Source organism: Arctopsyche grandis, chromosome 5 (assembly GCF_051622035.1).
Source record: "Arctopsyche grandis isolate Sample6627 chromosome 5, ASM5162203v2, whole genome shotgun sequence".
Taxonomy (NCBI): Eukaryota; Metazoa; Arthropoda; class Insecta; order Trichoptera; family Hydropsychidae; genus Arctopsyche; species Arctopsyche grandis.
The window spans coordinates 33,647,549-33,664,470 of NC_135359.1; the positions used below are offsets into that span (position 1 = coordinate 33,647,549).

Consider the following 16,922-nt stretch of genomic DNA (forward strand, 5'->3'; position numbering starts at 1 on the left):
TACAATTTTAATTTCATATGATATTTTTTCATTTGTAAATTTGCTTAGTGAAAATTTTTCATTATTAAATTCCTTTTGAGAGCTGAAAGCTTTTGATCCGTTTCGCGTTTACTAATACATACATAAGAACACTTTTTCTTTGTTTTAATATCACTTTTATATATTAATACACATTATGTTGTAGGTATAATATACATATATACGTCTTTTGTTCTAGTCTTCGGCTTCGACTGCTGGAAACTTGTGATTATTTTATTGCAAACGTAAAAAGATAGACCTGTATAAGACAGAATTATATATGTATGCATAAAAAGACATACATACATATATAATTCTGTGTAAACACATAGTACATATTGAGACATACATACATATATGTAATTGATAAAAAAATACTGCCAACCGAATCTATGTATGTATGTATGTACACAGATGTATTTATTTGTACGTTTGGTTAAAATATCTGCCATGAACACGGTTTGAGAATCTCTATACGTGCCCCGACTCAAACACGTCGCGTATATGCAACAAGTTGCACATTGTGCAGGTCAGTGTCATTTGTGCTGAATCTTTGTTCTGTCAAATCAAAATGTAAGCGTTTTGAAGCAGAATTCACATTTGTATAGCGCTCGTTGAAATCATTGAAAACTTTCTCTTTGTCCCCAACTATTAACCGCGTTTACAATTCTAATAAAAATATGACATAGATTTTACTTTAATTCATTTAAATATAATTCTAAATTGGTATTATGTAAAATTAACCGTTACCACTGCAATGAAACCAATCGGTCGTAATATTAAACGGTAAAAGGGCGAATGAACGTGAAAAATTACATACAAAACCGCAATCGAATGTAACCGTGGAATTTTAGAAATATTTACATAGTATTGAATAAAATTGAGCATAAGTAATTACGTATGCACCTAAATCGCTTTTACTTTCTTTTTCCATGTTGCAGTGAAAAACCAAGTGCAGCGTTGCGTAAGTAAAGTCACGATTTATTTTACTGGATATTGTAAATTTTTTGAGCAATTTTTGTATTAAAATATGTATGTATATACGTCTATAACGATATTTTGAGTAAAAGAAGTCTAACTATTTATCGAGAATTAAGTTGCTAGATGATTTGCGTTTAAATTTTAATTTAAAGATAAATTTTCAGAATAAAGATTGATTTTTCAAATAAAGTTTTAGAATCGAATGTACTAAAAAAAAGCACCACGCTTAGTCGTTTCACATCATGTGTCTAAAAAAACTTTTATTATTAAAAAAATATAATTTTGTCTAACTACGTTTTTGCTCGGATCATCTGTTCGATTGAATTGTGTTGTGAATAAAAGCCTCAATTGCCCAACAAATTGATCTAGCAATCGAGAAGTTTTCTTGGAGAAAAATTGAAAAAGTTGCGTGTCTGTATAGACGTTACTTTCTCTCTCAAAACATGGATCTATTTGTTTTTTTGCCTCAGCGCATTTTTTTCATATTTTACTCTAAAAAAAATAAATAAATAAAACAAGAACATTGTTAGGAATATTTTCAACAAATTTTAGGATTTTACACAATTTTAACTTTTTAAAATTTTGATCTTTGCGTCAGTCGGTTTTCAGCAGGATTAATATATCACATCTGAAATGTGTCGAGATTTTGACCCTTTAAGGTATAATATCGGATCAGGATTTCGATTCATCGAGATCTTGATATCTCTGAATTCAGTCCTCACTAGTCCTTCGTTTGTTTGAGATTTGAATTCTTCGAGGCATACGAAATTTGAGTCTCCAGGATCGTGATCTCTCTTGGCTCTCTACGGTTGGTTCTGGTGCACGTCCCACAGTTTGGCCAGCGTTCGTCTAGCTACACATCTAATCTGCGTGGCTCACGAACGGCGGCCATTAGCGGCGGGGAAATTTCTCCGTCACGCTCGGGCCCGCGCGAAAGTGAGCGTTCAAACACAAAAACATTGGAGTATTGTGCACAACTAACCGACCATATGTCTCCAAAGCTTCCAAACATGTACGGCTGAAACCGGAAGAGCCCATTGCCCAAAAAGAATCACGCAATTGCCCGTTCAATTTGTCCACAATCATCATCTGCCACTGGAAGTGATTTGTGCATATTTACTATTTTTTCTTTATTATGCTATTTTCGTCGACGTTGCATAACATATGCGATGATTCGAAATGTGCTAACGTCATGTGAAAGTTTATCTCGTTTTTGTGTGTTTCATTGCACTGATTTTTATTAGGTACTTTAAGTAACGTAACGTTGAGGGTTGTCTTTTCAGTCCCAATTGCAGGTTGTACAAATTCATGTAAAACTTTTACTTTGCGCACTACTGTGAAGTATACACATACATAATATACAATGGAGGCACTGAAACTGCTGGGTCTTTAAACGTACAACATGTAAAATAGTTTAAATTTAATAAATAAAAATAGTATAGTATAATAATAAGTATACGTCGAAAAGGACTTTTTTATTCGATATTAACTTTTTTTGTCAATTGTGTTTTCTTGTCTTGCTGAAACTCCTTTTTATTTCATATTATTGCTATTACAACATAATTATTTACCATAATGGAATTGAATGAAACCGACTGACACACCTCCGAATATTTTTCAGCTAAAAGTACTCGATGATGTTAAAAATACATACAAATCGAAATCAGGAAATCCTTCTACACATTTGTATATTTTTCATTTTGAGGTACATTGAGCTATTTGTCTTCCCAATAGCTTTGCCCACACTTGATACAATTAGTTAGTTAGCTAAATAAAGGCTAAAAATAATTTTTAAAAATTAACAAAACCGTTATTTATTTTATAAAATTATTTGATCAATTGAACTACATATAAGCAGGGCCGCCTAGAGGAATCCCGGGCCCTGGAAAAATAATTCCATACCCTATCACAAACCAAAAAAATCTTATAGATATATTTTTTTAATATATAGATACGTGAAAAATCTATCAGAACTATTAGAAAAATACATTTCTCATGGACACAAAGAATGCGTGGATCGAAAAATAATAAACATTTAGCATTGAAAAAATATATATTTTATGTAGAATTATATGAAATATCAATATCGATCAACACGGGGCCCCTCAAGTAGTCCGGGCCCTGGGACTTTAACCCAAACTTCCCCCCCTCTCGGTGGCCCTGACTATGTGTATGTAGTTTAATGTTTTTTTCAATTTCGGTCTCAAAATCACATTTGACACAATAAGTTTTTATCCGAGTAAGAACAGATTGTACGATTGATCTATTAATAGCATTGTTGACTACGCAAACAAATATCGCAGGTAGATATTTCTAAGATCATCAAATCTGGGTCCACTTTTACCATCAATAGCCCAAAGATTTTCCACAATCAACAATCAAAAAGCAAACCAAAAACACTTGAAATAAAGTGTAAGTAGGTACATACATATGTACATATACGTAGAATCTAAATCCATGGTTACGGTACAAACGAAGCAATCGATACGTCACTCGAGATATCGATACTTTGCGGTTCCCGCACTTCGCCTCGCGAAAGCATGTTTTGCTGGAGACAGACATACCATATACACACATACATACTACGTAGTGGATATATGTATACATACATACATATATGCACATATGTATGTACGTACATGTGTACTTGCTCGTATACTTCGCTCGCTTTTCCCTTTGAGTCAAGGCAGGTCCTTCACCCGTGCACAATGCCAAGGAACTCTGGACCTAATTTCGCACGTACATATGTATGCGTACAACCAACCCGACCGCCATGTATTCATACATTTTGTCGAATTCGCACGTGTCAGGTATATATTACACACACGTGTAATATCATATATATATATAATATAATATTCGATGTTGCATATTATGACAGTGGTGTGATGCGAATGCCGTGAACGTTTCGTCACGCGTCGAACGCGCCGTGACGCTGCTTTCACGTCACGTCACGTCACGTCATTATTATTATATTATTATTACTTTTTCGTTGTTGTCGCTATCACTATTACTTATAAACATATTTATTTATAAACGTTTTTCGCTCTCTGTATTCATTGTTACGAATGTGAAAGTGTAGCCGCGTGCACAATGAACGCATCGCATCGCACACGTATGGTCTGTTCGTAGATTCGGTAATAAACAATAATAATTATATCAAGGTTGCTTTTCCTATTGTCTTTCAAACGCGTGTATGCACGTCATGTGACATTTGACGAAGATTCGATTCGAATACGAAGTTCGTGCTGAAACTTTTACTTAAGCACATATCTATTGGTAATGTAATTACTAATCACTTGGCAACTAAAGCTAAAGGTGTATTAAAATATTTTCTTTTCACCGTTTTTAAATCATTTATTATGTACATCGAGGCAACAAGTATCAAAGCGTTGAAGGAAGTTTTGGATTTGGGTGATTGTTAAATCTACTTATCAAAGCTTTGAGATTTTATTTGGCTTTAATTGTTGGAACGGTTTAATACAAAATCGGCTTATTCTTCTATCGGCTTATGAGTAAATTTTAAATGAAAATTTAAGAAGTTTGTTTTCTTTCATATTTTGTGCTTCTTCTCTATCTATATAATATTTCGTTATATTTATTTAAGAATACTTGGGAAAGGCGGCAAAGCTGATGGAAATTAAGTATTGACTAAATGACAACAAAATTGCATTTTCGTCTGTGTGTTCGCAAGGGCTTCAAACCGAAAAATCAGAAAAACCGGCATTTTTTTGCTGGAACGAAAACCGGAACCGAACCGAAAAAAATAAATTGGTTTTTTCGGTTTGTTTTTTGTTTAAATGTGTCAAATTCAAAACGTAAATAAATCTTTCACGGTTATTTGACGCATCTTGACATATATCTCATAGTTAAAATATACTAGCTGTATTACCCGGCTTCGCTCGGTATTTGTAATATAAACCGCTTAAACATGACTAATCTAATAGTAAACATTTTATTAAATTTATTTGAATAGTTTTATTTTATATATATATTTATTTGAGTCACGAACAAACAAACATATATACAACGGTCTTGAGGGTTGCCACACCGGACTTTATGCACTGTTCGAAGCCCTGGTGTTCGTCCAATATCTTAAAATTGCACAAGTTACACATGTGCCCATGATTGTGAGAGTGGTCTAAGTCAGGAAAATATTTTTTCGATTTTATTGTTAAATATATCAGTTATATAAAAAAAAAACATTTTTTTTCTTGACTTAGACCACTTTCGTAATTATGGGCACATCTATAATGAGGTTTGTAATAAAATAGGACACTCACGGACCAATGTGTCAATTTATTGCTCAGCAAATTGTTCGATTTATTGCTCAGCAAATTGTTCGATTTATTGAGAAATTGGTTTATCGTGGACTATTTTTAACGGCGAACAAACTGCTCCTCAGGTGATGAGGCTTTTGTTCACGACACAATACGATCAGTCAGATTATCCGAGAAAAACTTAAAAAAATAATACTTTTTTTAAAAACACGTTTTCCGATTTTTTATGTAGATAAAATGCGAAACAAAATAGCATAGTTTTTCTTCTCATTCGAATATCTTCACAATTAAACAAGCCACATTGGGGTGTGCAGTCATTAAAAAAACGACTTTAAATTTAAAAATGTGAAATTTAATTTTGAATATCTATTTGTACTATTTTTTTATTTATGAATAAATATGTATGTATGTAAGTGAAACTAATAAGGGTCTGTTCATACCTGCAGCACGGACGGACACTATTATTTGGTAAATTCTATATGAACGGGTTTTCTATAAATCGTTGCAAACGACGCGGCTGCATGCTCATTTCGATTTCGGTATTTGACGTCTCGACGAAATTCGTTTGCTTAAAACTTGACTGTTTGAATTTAAGCATGTACGAAAGACGAAATATTCATTGGGTCGCGCAGATGACATTTTGATGTGCATTGATGATTAGCAACTATTAAAATTGAGTTGGATCTTTCTGGCAAGTTTAAAAAGGCAAAATTCGAGACAAAAGTATCAGGATCACAAGACGAGTGGAGAGATATATTTGGAAGAGTTCGCATAAGTGCAAGCAGTAGTCGAAATCGAAATGAGCATGCAGCCGCGTGTTTTGCAGCGATTTGTAGCGGAGCGATATTTATTTATTTATTTTATTTATTGAAAAATCAACAGACAGGATGTACATAGATATGTATAAAAAAACAAATAGTAAATAAATAATATATGTAACATCCGAGTCCAATAATAGATTTTTACAAAAACGAAAAAGATAAATATAAGGAAAACAAATTAAAAAGTAAAGAATAAAGGCGATATGGATGCGTATTAAGAGGGCTGTACACCCGAAACCTTAATTTTGTTACCGTTCCTTTCTACGATATATATATTGAGTGTATGCATATATTGATTGAATGCGACAATATATATTAATATATATATATTGAGTGAATGCAACAGTTGCGCTTCGACCAGATAAAACGTATTTTAAATTGACAAAATCGAGGTTTCGTATTCTCCTATTTTCTCCTCCAAAACTGGACCAAATTTTAAAAAAATTTTCATCATCGGTATGAGAAAGATACTTTCTGTGCATCTATCGGCGTAATTAATCAAAAAAATAAAACGATAGATGCACCCCAATGGTGGATATCCATAGTATATTAAAAAATAATTTCTCTAGTGCCATAATTGAGGAAGGGAGAAGTATAGTACGTTTGTATGGACAAGGCGCTGCTGTCCAGCCCTCTTAATGCGTGAATGGAGTATGAATGCTTCCATATAGAATTTAGCAAAGAATGCTGTCCGTACTTGCAGGTTCGTGCTGGATAGGTATGAACATACCTTAAAAGGTATGCATCTGTCAAATATCGCAAACGTGAATTTTATACATACATATGTACATATGTAGGTTCGTTACCAATTCAATAAATAAATGTGATTTAAATGCTAAATCAGAGTCGGCAGTCGCTGGATAAAATGGATAGACCACCGGATTTTGCCTTTGGTTTTTGATGTTATGAAGACGTTTGGGAAGCTCAGTGAGGGGCCGGCGACCTGATGACGCAGCGCGTGACGCGCCAGCAATCCTGAAATAGACGTCAGCATGCCACGTGGACAAGCAGTTGTGCAACCGTGCTCCGTTATTATGCAACCCACAGGATGCAAACCACCCACCCACCCACCCAACGTCCCAAATCTCCACAAAATCCCTCCGCAGAAAGAACCGAAACTTGGGCACATTGCGGATAACGGCAAATTCACGCTATTTTATCGACGCAATTTAAAATATAACGCAATAATAAAAATAAAAAATAACCCACCATTACATTTTTACCCCTCCCTGTTCGGACCACGTGCTGGGAGCCCCCGCTGCGAACCACCGGTTGGGAATCTTTATATTGCGCCGAAGTAATAATGTTGTCAGGGCACAATTTATTCGTCGTTCGGTCGTTTCGATTAATTTTCCCATTTTTACTTGTTTTTTTTTTTATTTCATTTATTTAGAACAAATAAAATACCGCGGATAATTCTCCCCTGAAATATCATAGAGAGTGTGGGGAGAGTGACCGTGTACGCTTTTAATATCGCATAAATGTATTTGCATTAGATAATTGAAGTAACCGACGAAACCAGTTCTGCAGATCGGTGAACTTTCAGCTATTACATACTTATTTCATTCACGGTGTTGCATCGGACAAGGTGGAAAAAAATCTGCATGCACAACAATATTTGCACCTTGGTAAGACTGCAAAAACTGCAGTTTTTGTCTGCATAGATACCTAAAACGTTGAGTTTGAGAAATCCTCGGGTTTCGTCATCTGCTCAATGCCAAAATAACACACGACTTTGGTTGTGTATCAGTAGATTTATGTACATCAAATTGAAATTAATTACCGGGGATGGAGGAATAAAATTTAATGTCAACATATTTGAATTTTTTAAGGCTATATATGCCCTCCCTCCTCCCCCTAACTGCAAGTATGGAGCTCTACATATGATCAATAGACAAATGTACGTCTACCATCATATTTACCATCGCTAATCCAGAAAATCGAGATACTTTCTATTAAAATTTTATTCCTGTTGATTGCTAGAATTTGTAGATTTTTAATTATAGGGAAGGGTTCGGATTATTTTCTAAATTACTGTGGATGTAGAGTGGCTTGGATAATGGATTTAAAATTTTAATGATGATGAAATCGCGGAAACCCGTTTTATATGAGTTAAACAAAGATGTTTCAAATTACAATTAATAAATCAGGATTCGTAGATAGTAATTATATTTTCGAGAACATAATGAAACAATGAGAATACTCAAAATTTTTGTATAAGTTATAATGTACGTAAGTACATACATACTAATAGAGAATTCTTTGTGTCTATTTAGGTTTATTTTATTGTGTGCAATTATTTCTTAAAAACTGTGAGAAAAACGAAATGGCGAAATTTCACTGAATTTGAGTTGAACTTGCTTTCTCTGTGACCCAACAAAAATTGAACTGCAATGCAAAGCAGCGACTTCTCAAATGAGGTCTCGTTCCACAAAACATAAACAATGAATTACTAATAAAATATAATGTGTTCGATTGCCCTAGATGTGTTTATTTTGTAAACGTATTGCGCAAATAATTTGACAATAAAACTTCCAAATGACTAATTTTCGCGAACTCATTTCACTCGCTTACGTCGTTGGAAGCGGTTGCTGTATTTTGTGTCGCTACTGGAAACTTCTCAAACTTTGTAAAATTATTAGTGAAGTTTGTTCCGAGATTCTTCCTCAGAATTCTTGTATCGTTCGATATGACTGATCTCGATCCATTGAGAGGTAAAGATCTTGAGTGGTTTTGATTCCACTTTAGCAGAAAATCACCATCAAAAACTTTTCTACATATGTGCATGTACGAATTATACGATGGAAATTTTTGTATTTTATATTATTGATCATTAATTATTATTTATTTTTACGTTTCAGGTTTTTCCATTGAGTACAATCAACCGGAGAAAAGCATCGGAAAATAAAAGCGGAAAAAGGTGAGTCAAATTTAAATGAAAAACTGCGAATATTCTTTATACAATGTTTATTGAAAATATATATAGAATCATGTATGTATATTTTGGCATACTTTGGCATACACCAATCATGTAGGACAAAGCTTGACGACAAAGCTCCCCAATAACAATAATTTACATCCCAAAAGAACTTCACGTTCCTTAATTTAATATCAATATTCGTTTCTTAGCGGCTTTGAATGTACAATATATCATGAATTTTCGAGCAGCACAACTAAAACGACGTGCTCTCCTCTCATCAGCATTTGAGGAATGTGTCTTTCACACTTCTCCATGCCATCCTTGAGTTTTGTGACTCGGATCCTGGGAATTCTCACACTTTTGCCTAGAATCTTCACCACTTGTCGATCATCAATGGATAAGTCGTCTGAAAAACGATTCTATTAGTTCAATTATAAAACAATAATACATATTGTATTTGTTGTATTGTACTCACCGAGTCCTGAAATTATTTTATTTTTTTGCTTCCTAGTCCACACTTCAATTACGTCAGATAAGGCCATATTCCATTGTTTGTCGAATGCGTGTACGAATCCTATGCAATGTCCTCTGATTCCATGGTCGTTTCTTGTGATTACCTTAAAAGAAATAAGCACGTTTTAAAACTCGATCATTGCCTAAAGGATGCTAGTTTTTTCAGGTAACGAATTCGGGGATAACTACCCCTTTCTAAAAAGACTAGAAATCTTATCTCAAGTCATAAAATTTACGAGCGCTTTTAAAGAAATCGGAACAAAGAGGTGTATCCATTCAGAGACGAAGAAATGTGCACCGATAAAAGCGTATCCTTTTAATTTGTTTTAACGCATCTCTTGATCCTTTACAAAATTGTACCGAGACAATATTTTCGCTTTCTTTGTAAAGAACACAAAAAAAGGGTTTCTTCGATTTGCTTCGAAGCAAAAGTCGTTGCAACTTGAGCGCATTTGATCGCGAAAAAAATTGATGGCTAAATTGTTTTGTTCAAGGCCTTTAAAAAAAACTGATAGACCTTGATGAAAATATGCACAACAATCTGACAACCCTGATCAATGATCATTATAGTTTTTTTTTGCTTTAGCATACACCATTCAATGTGTGCTTTTTGTTATGCATAAGATTCGACACACCGAGGCCAACTAGTTTTTTTCTGAATTTTTTTCGAAGGAGTTCATTACGGGATATCCTATTGTGGGTGAAAGTCTACTGGAAACGGGGATGGTATCTATAAGGTCAAACAACATTGTTTGACATATGCATGCACACTTCTTAAATGTCATAGTAAAAAAATAAGTCGTTTTGGAAACGCTGACATACATACATACGTATCTATTGATCACATCACAAAAGAGCAAAGGGTTGTCGTAATAATAATAATAACAACAAGTAATTCTTCGAAAAAATATTCGACAAAACGAAACTAAAGATCTCAAGGTCTTCTTTACCTTTCATTGCTAATATTGTGTAATATGAAACATCGACAAAAATCCTTGAACGAATAGGTATACAAGAACGACCATTTCTTTCGTTTCAAGGTCATTTTATGAGATTCGTTGCTCAGAATTACCAAAAGGATTACAGTTTGTAACTTACATACATAATTATCAATTTAAAGCCCGGACCCTAAGGGGGCCATTTATTGTTCAAATGTTGTAAATTCATTGTTAAAGGTTTGCCAAACCTTTTTTACAAAGCATTTACAACAATCGAACAATAAACGGCACGCTTCCGGTATTACCTCTAATTATCATCAACTAACCGCCAACTTCATCATTGACGAAGAAACTCGTGCTGCTAAATAATGTTCAGAATTAGCTTTTTTACATTGAATAAATGTAATTTTACTTAGTCAACAGTATTTAAATACCACTGCTATATACATATATATGTATATTAAATTTTCTGCTTTTTTATTTGCTACTTAATGAATTTAATTTTATATTATAATTAGCGATAGAAAATATGTTTAATTGTTAGTTGGTATTATGTATAGGTATATCCTAAAATTGGAAACGTGTGAAACGTCGAGGCTTTTCGTGATATTCTCTCAATATTATTGTATATTGTATTCAAATTCAGTGCCTGCGATTCGTCATCACAATCATATTGATGTAATGGAACGCTTTTCCCTTAACTCAGACACATCCTTGAGATTTTCCAAACACGTGTTGACCTCAACGAAAAATAATGGTAATAATAAAGTGCGCTAATGAATACTCGTTATCTGATCCGTACGTTAATTTTATTTAATAAAAATACAAGAGTTTTCCTCTCGGTGAGAATATTTCCACCGAAAAACGACCACAATGTTATTTTTCCACACGATTCAATTCGCAATTAAATCTCTGTTATCGACATTTTTAATTTTGGATTATTTATTTATTTTTTTTTTTTTTTTATTTATTTATTTAATAGTTTTGGACCATTGTGGCATTACAGGAAGAACCTAATGCGCCACAATGGCCTACATTTGAAAAATATATAAAAACATGATATAAAAACAAGTAAACTGTAAATAAAGGAAAAAAGCAAAAGCAGAAAACATGGTAAAATAAAATTACAAAAAAAGTAACAAAAGGAAAATAATACATCATTCAGAGAGAAAAAAAAAAATAACAAAAGTGTAAAAATTAAAAATAAAATCCATAAATCCCATTCTTTGTTTACACTGATCAAAATTAAAATAGTATATAAAAATGTACAAAAGAGAAAGAAAAAATAAAATAAAATAAAACAAAATATGAATAAAAAATAAAATCACAGCGAGGCCCAAATGGAAGAGAGTAGATTAAGATTCCACTCATTCATCACATTCAAATTAAGAAAGTAATGATGAGCGCAGGTTACCAGATAAATATGTTAAGATAATATCCGACAATCTACGCTCCCCAAGGTGGAAAATATCACATTCAGGGACAGCAGCAACGATTTCATTGAGAAGTCGAATAGCTCTTGGAATAGGAGCCATTCGAAAAAGAACTGTGCGAGCAGCAGGTACAACCATTAAATGATGATGTCTACCACGCACATAATTATTAGGGACATAAAGTCCCAACTGTTCCAGCAACAACGGGCATGACGTATTACCACGCAATAGCTGGAGAACGAAACGAATTAACGAGAAGTTTCTCCGAAGTTCAAGGGAATTATACCCAAGCATGCCCAAAAGGAAAGGAGTAGGATAGAGATATGGGTAGTACCCATACTCTTTCTTATAAAGAAAACGAAGAAATGCTTTTTGCACTTTTTCTATAATAAGAGAGTAGTTTGCTTCGTGCGGATTCCACACAATTGCATTATACTCTAGCTTACTTCTAACAAGCGAGTTGAAAAGCAAGCGAGAAGACAAGGGGTTGGAGAATAATCTAGCATATCTCAAGACAAATCCAAGTCGACGAAAGGAAACGTCAGCGATTGTCTTGATGTGGTTGTGAAAGGTGAATTGAGGATCAAAAGTGATACCCAAGTCGACCATTGATTCCACGCGCTTCAACAATACGGATCCAATGGAATATCCGTGACAATAGAGCGAATTCGCACGTCCATAACTCATAATAGCACATTTACTAGTATTCAGTTCAAGCCCTAAACTGGAACTGAACTCTAAAACAGCGTTAATATCAGCTTGAAGGAGAGAGGCTTGCCTCTCATCCTTAACAGCAAAGAATAGTTTAACGTCGTCAGCAAACAAGAGACATGAAGCATTGCGTAGTACTTTTGGGAGGTTATTAATGACTATTGTAAATAGTAAAGGGCCTAAGGTGGACCCCTGAGTTACACCAGATCGCGTAAAAAATGAAGGAGATTCATAAATACCATATCTAACAAATTGCTTCCTATCACTAAGATAAGAAGCAAAGAGTTTAAGAAGACGTGGAGAAAAGCCCACTTCAGCTAATCTGATCATAATATAATATAATCTGATTATATTATGATTACATTTTATAATTTAGATACATATGTACCTACCTAATATGATATGGTCTATACTTGCTATTGCATGTAAATATATATTCATATGTACATATGTGTATACATTTATGCACATGTAATAATAATACCCTATTAGTATTAAATTTCCACAGCAAAACCCTCCCTTCATTCAAATTTTTGGTTCTTAAGCTGCCAACTTTACATACCTATGTATGTATATCTACATAAATGTCTAATATATATGTATATACACTTAATAAGTTCATATAAGATATATACAAATATATTTTAAAGCACTACAATTTTTAAATCTAAAACTGCAATGTTCGAAGAAGAAAGCACTTTGCCAGAAACTGAAGAACGCCTGAAAATCAGTGTTCACTTATTTTAAACGTGATAACTTTTCTTAGAAAGAAAGCGTAGATTTTTTAATACAGTTTGAAATATGGAAATTCTGAGTTGTTCTTCTATGTGCTCCAATTTGAGTTAAGTCATCTAATGTAAATGTAAATTCTTTTTTTTTGCGTAATGAAGTTACTCTACTTTCAACAATACCAAAATCACAGATATACATACATACAGTACCGGTCAAAAATAATGTGCCCGTGGAAATCTGTTTTTGTCACACAGCCTCACGTGTGCCCTAACGACCAACCCATGTTTGCTTATATTATAATTAAGTATCGGATTTTAACCACAGCAGTAACATTTTGAAGAGAGACAAGTTGCCGATTGGCCGTATTGGTAACGCATTATATACATACATTAAATAATATCTAAAAGCTAGTGGAAATATGTATAACAAACAGCGTTCTCTTCTTCCACTGTCAACCCTAAAATTTTGGTCCTAGCAAGTCATAGAAAATATTCAACCCTAGTATTAGATAATAGATGTCAATTGATTTGGTATTAATAATTTGCATCAATATATCGTTCCCTTCTTGTTATTATTAAATTATGCGTTTTTTTTTCATTCGGCTCCTACGTGGCTCCGACCCTTAGTTATAATTAAAATACGGATACTTATTAGGGCAATCCCAAAATACAATAAACATAGTGTTGAAAGCAAGACAGTAACAATAGCCATAAAGCCAAAAACCATCTTGGCCTAATGAGTATCCGTTCTCTAGTTATTATCTGAGATCAGCGGCCAGGATTCTTTTCAGCACAAATAATGGTTCACTATTGTCAATTACGTTTTTTTTGCTCCCTTGCTTTGTAATAATAGTAATATACTACTAATATAATACCTTTTAGTAATAGTAATAGTAATAGACAATAGTAATAAACTTGTCCGCCGATCTCTGGTTATCATCATCCAGATCTTAGCCAGCAAAGATATGTAGATAAACTCATAATCGAGAAAATCGATTTCGATTAGTATTTAAACTCATGGCCTCCCAGATAGTAAACAGTCGCTTAATCTGGAACTGGAACTCAGAAATTAGGTTTCACGCTTATATTTCGATCTCTTATTTCGTTGTACTGTACTGTAGATATATGTACCTACTTTATAAGTAAAAAAATCTAAAACCGAAACGAAATTTATTCTAGGTTCTTAAGTTCTTAAGTTCATTTAGCATGTTTTTTTAAAATATTTTCACGCACTTCAGCACCACCCATTTTTAAACAAAATTAATTATTTCCTTAACGTTGACCTTGGATTTAAAATCCTCATGTCTTTAAAGGAGATATATATTTTTTTTTTTGGACAAATCAGCATACCAAATTCACATACACACACGCATTCACAACAAAATGGCGGCAATTGAACCGCGTTTTCAAATCATTATAGATACCGTGTACTACGTAGAGCTCTAGCTAGCTAGCTATTCAGTAATCATTTCTGGCCTTCCTCGTGACAAAGGCCACAATAGATCCAAGGTGTTTTCACTTGGTGCGACGCTAACAACACGAATTAATAATTCGCACACATCTACACATACGAGACATCTCATCTAGATGTGTCTGACACGTGCGATCGAATGTCACGTGTGTCTCTATGCCTATACGAGTATATCTCGCTCGCTTTCATGGCCAGAGATAGCGAAGCTCACATTTTTGGTTTTATTTCTTTAACCTCATGTTACGATAACGATGATAACGTGGTTTATAGTAGGTATATTGTACATACATAGGTGCGATATTAAATAATCAGGTGTGTATGTGAGTGCAAATTGTATATCCTTTCGAATCGCACGTGCGCTCCGGGCGACACAATTTGACCGTGAATGTCCACGTCCATGGCCGAAACTGTAATAATCAACCGGAGCTCACACTAATCAAGGCCCTGTTATCTCGCGAGGTTAATCGTCAATATATTATTATAAAACCCATGCACGCTTCACGCATGTAGGTATTGTTTGTTTCGTTTTAAATATTTACTGGATATGATGTACCTACGTAATACATATACATATTTACATATGTTTGTATAATATTTTTACGAAAACCAATTAATCTCGGTGTACTATACATATGTATAAGATAATAAGGAAATACCTACATAATTTTCAATAAAACAAAATATTTTTAAAATTTGCTGCTTGTACAGATGTCGAATAAAAAATTGTACAAATGTCGAAATTGGATTTTTGGCCCCTGTAAGTAAATTATTACGATCTCTACGATGGTTAAATCGGAAAGATTTTAGCTCAATCAACTTTTCAACGAGCCAAATCAACTTTTAAAAATGCCAGTATAAAAAAAGTTTGAAATATTAGTTGGTTGGAAATATAAAACTGTTTAATCTGTTTAATATTTAACTGTTTAACTTTGTACGTAAGGTTTGGGTGGTAGAATCCGTGACGTTAAATTTAATAAAAAACAAATGAATATTCAAATAAATTTAAATAAAATGAAACTATTCAAATAAATTTAATACAATTTTACTATTAGATTAGCCATGTTTTAAGCGGTTTATATTATAAATACCGAGCGAAGCCGGGTAAAACCACCAGTACATTATAAAACAGAAAAAAATAAATTGAATTATTGAAGGGGAATTGATGCGATATATTCCACCTAAGTGAGCGTAGATTATCGGATATTATTTTAACATATTTATCTGGTAACCTACGCTCATCATTATTCTCTTAATTTGATTTTTATTTATTCGTATTTTTACTTATTTTACGTTTGATTATTACTTAAAAAAACAAAGATTTTTATGATTGTGTTGAATGTTGTATTATTTTTTACTTTTCTTTTTTTTTGTAATTTTTTGCTTTTGCTTTTTGTTTTATCTATTAATTTTTTATTTTATTTTTTGTTTTCTCCCTCTTTTATTTTAATATTTTACTATGTAGGCCATTGTGGCGCATTAGGTTCTTCCTGTAATGCCACAATGGTCAAAAACGTTAAATAAATAAATAAATAAAATGGAAAATCAATTAAATGAACCCGTAACATTTGTAATCAATCTGATATCCAAAGTATATAACAATGAACTGTGGTAGATATCCTCGGAAATCCTTCATCAAAGGCCGTACAAGTTTTATGCCCTCCCCACGAAATGGAATAGTTAAAATTTGACCTTTTCATCGCAAACAAAGCAGCTGTTGTCATCTAAAAGAAATCGATCCGAAACAATAAACAGTGCATAAGTACATATTTACATACGATGCGAGAAGTGCAATCTTAATCTTTAAATCAAATTAAATTCGAGCAATGTGTCGTGTCTCTCGTTATAAATAAAGCCGGCCGCAAAGATGCCGTTTCTCGTCTAGATTGGAAATCTGCCAAAACGACACACGCGGTGTTATCGGAATTGCATAAGAATTCCGCATCCGCGAGATTATGAAGATGGAGAGGGGAAAAAGAAAAAGAAAAAAAGACGCGCGCGCGCGCACATTTTGTAACGCTCACTCTCCGTGCAAGGTCCTGGCCTTCGAGAGGGACAGCGCTATGCAGTGCAACATCATTTGTATGGCGCTGTCTCTTTCGCACAGC

At 33.6% G+C, this 16,922-nt stretch overlaps 1 protein-coding gene and 2 long non-coding RNA genes across 3 annotated transcripts in view; 1 reads left to right on the forward strand and 2 right to left on the reverse strand.

The window, feature by feature from the left end:
- LOC143912065 (uncharacterized) overlaps positions 1-16,922 on the reverse strand; it is a 569,875-nt gene that overhangs the window by 313,520 nt on the left and 239,433 nt on the right. The gene's annotated exons all lie outside the window — the stretch shown is intronic.
- Positions 1-16,922, forward strand: part of LOC143911593 (uncharacterized) — an 84,246-nt gene that overhangs the window by 33,406 nt on the left and 33,918 nt on the right. Inside the window, exon 2 of the long non-coding RNA XR_013260582.1 lies at positions 8,962-9,020. This is a non-coding gene — a long non-coding RNA (uncharacterized LOC143911593). The remainder of the gene's footprint in view (positions 1-8,961; positions 9,021-16,922) is intronic.
- Positions 9,059-16,922, reverse strand: part of Lsm11 (U6 snRNA-associated Sm-like protein LSm11) — a 30,290-nt gene continuing 22,426 nt past the window's right edge. Inside the window, exons 3-4 of the mRNA XM_077430548.1 lie at positions 9,496-9,637; positions 9,059-9,426 (exon numbers count right to left, since the gene is read on the reverse strand). Coding sequence (XP_077286674.1) covers positions 9,251-9,426; positions 9,496-9,637 — 318 coding nt within the window. The 3' untranslated portion in view covers positions 9,059-9,250. The remainder of the gene's footprint in view (positions 9,427-9,495; positions 9,638-16,922) is intronic.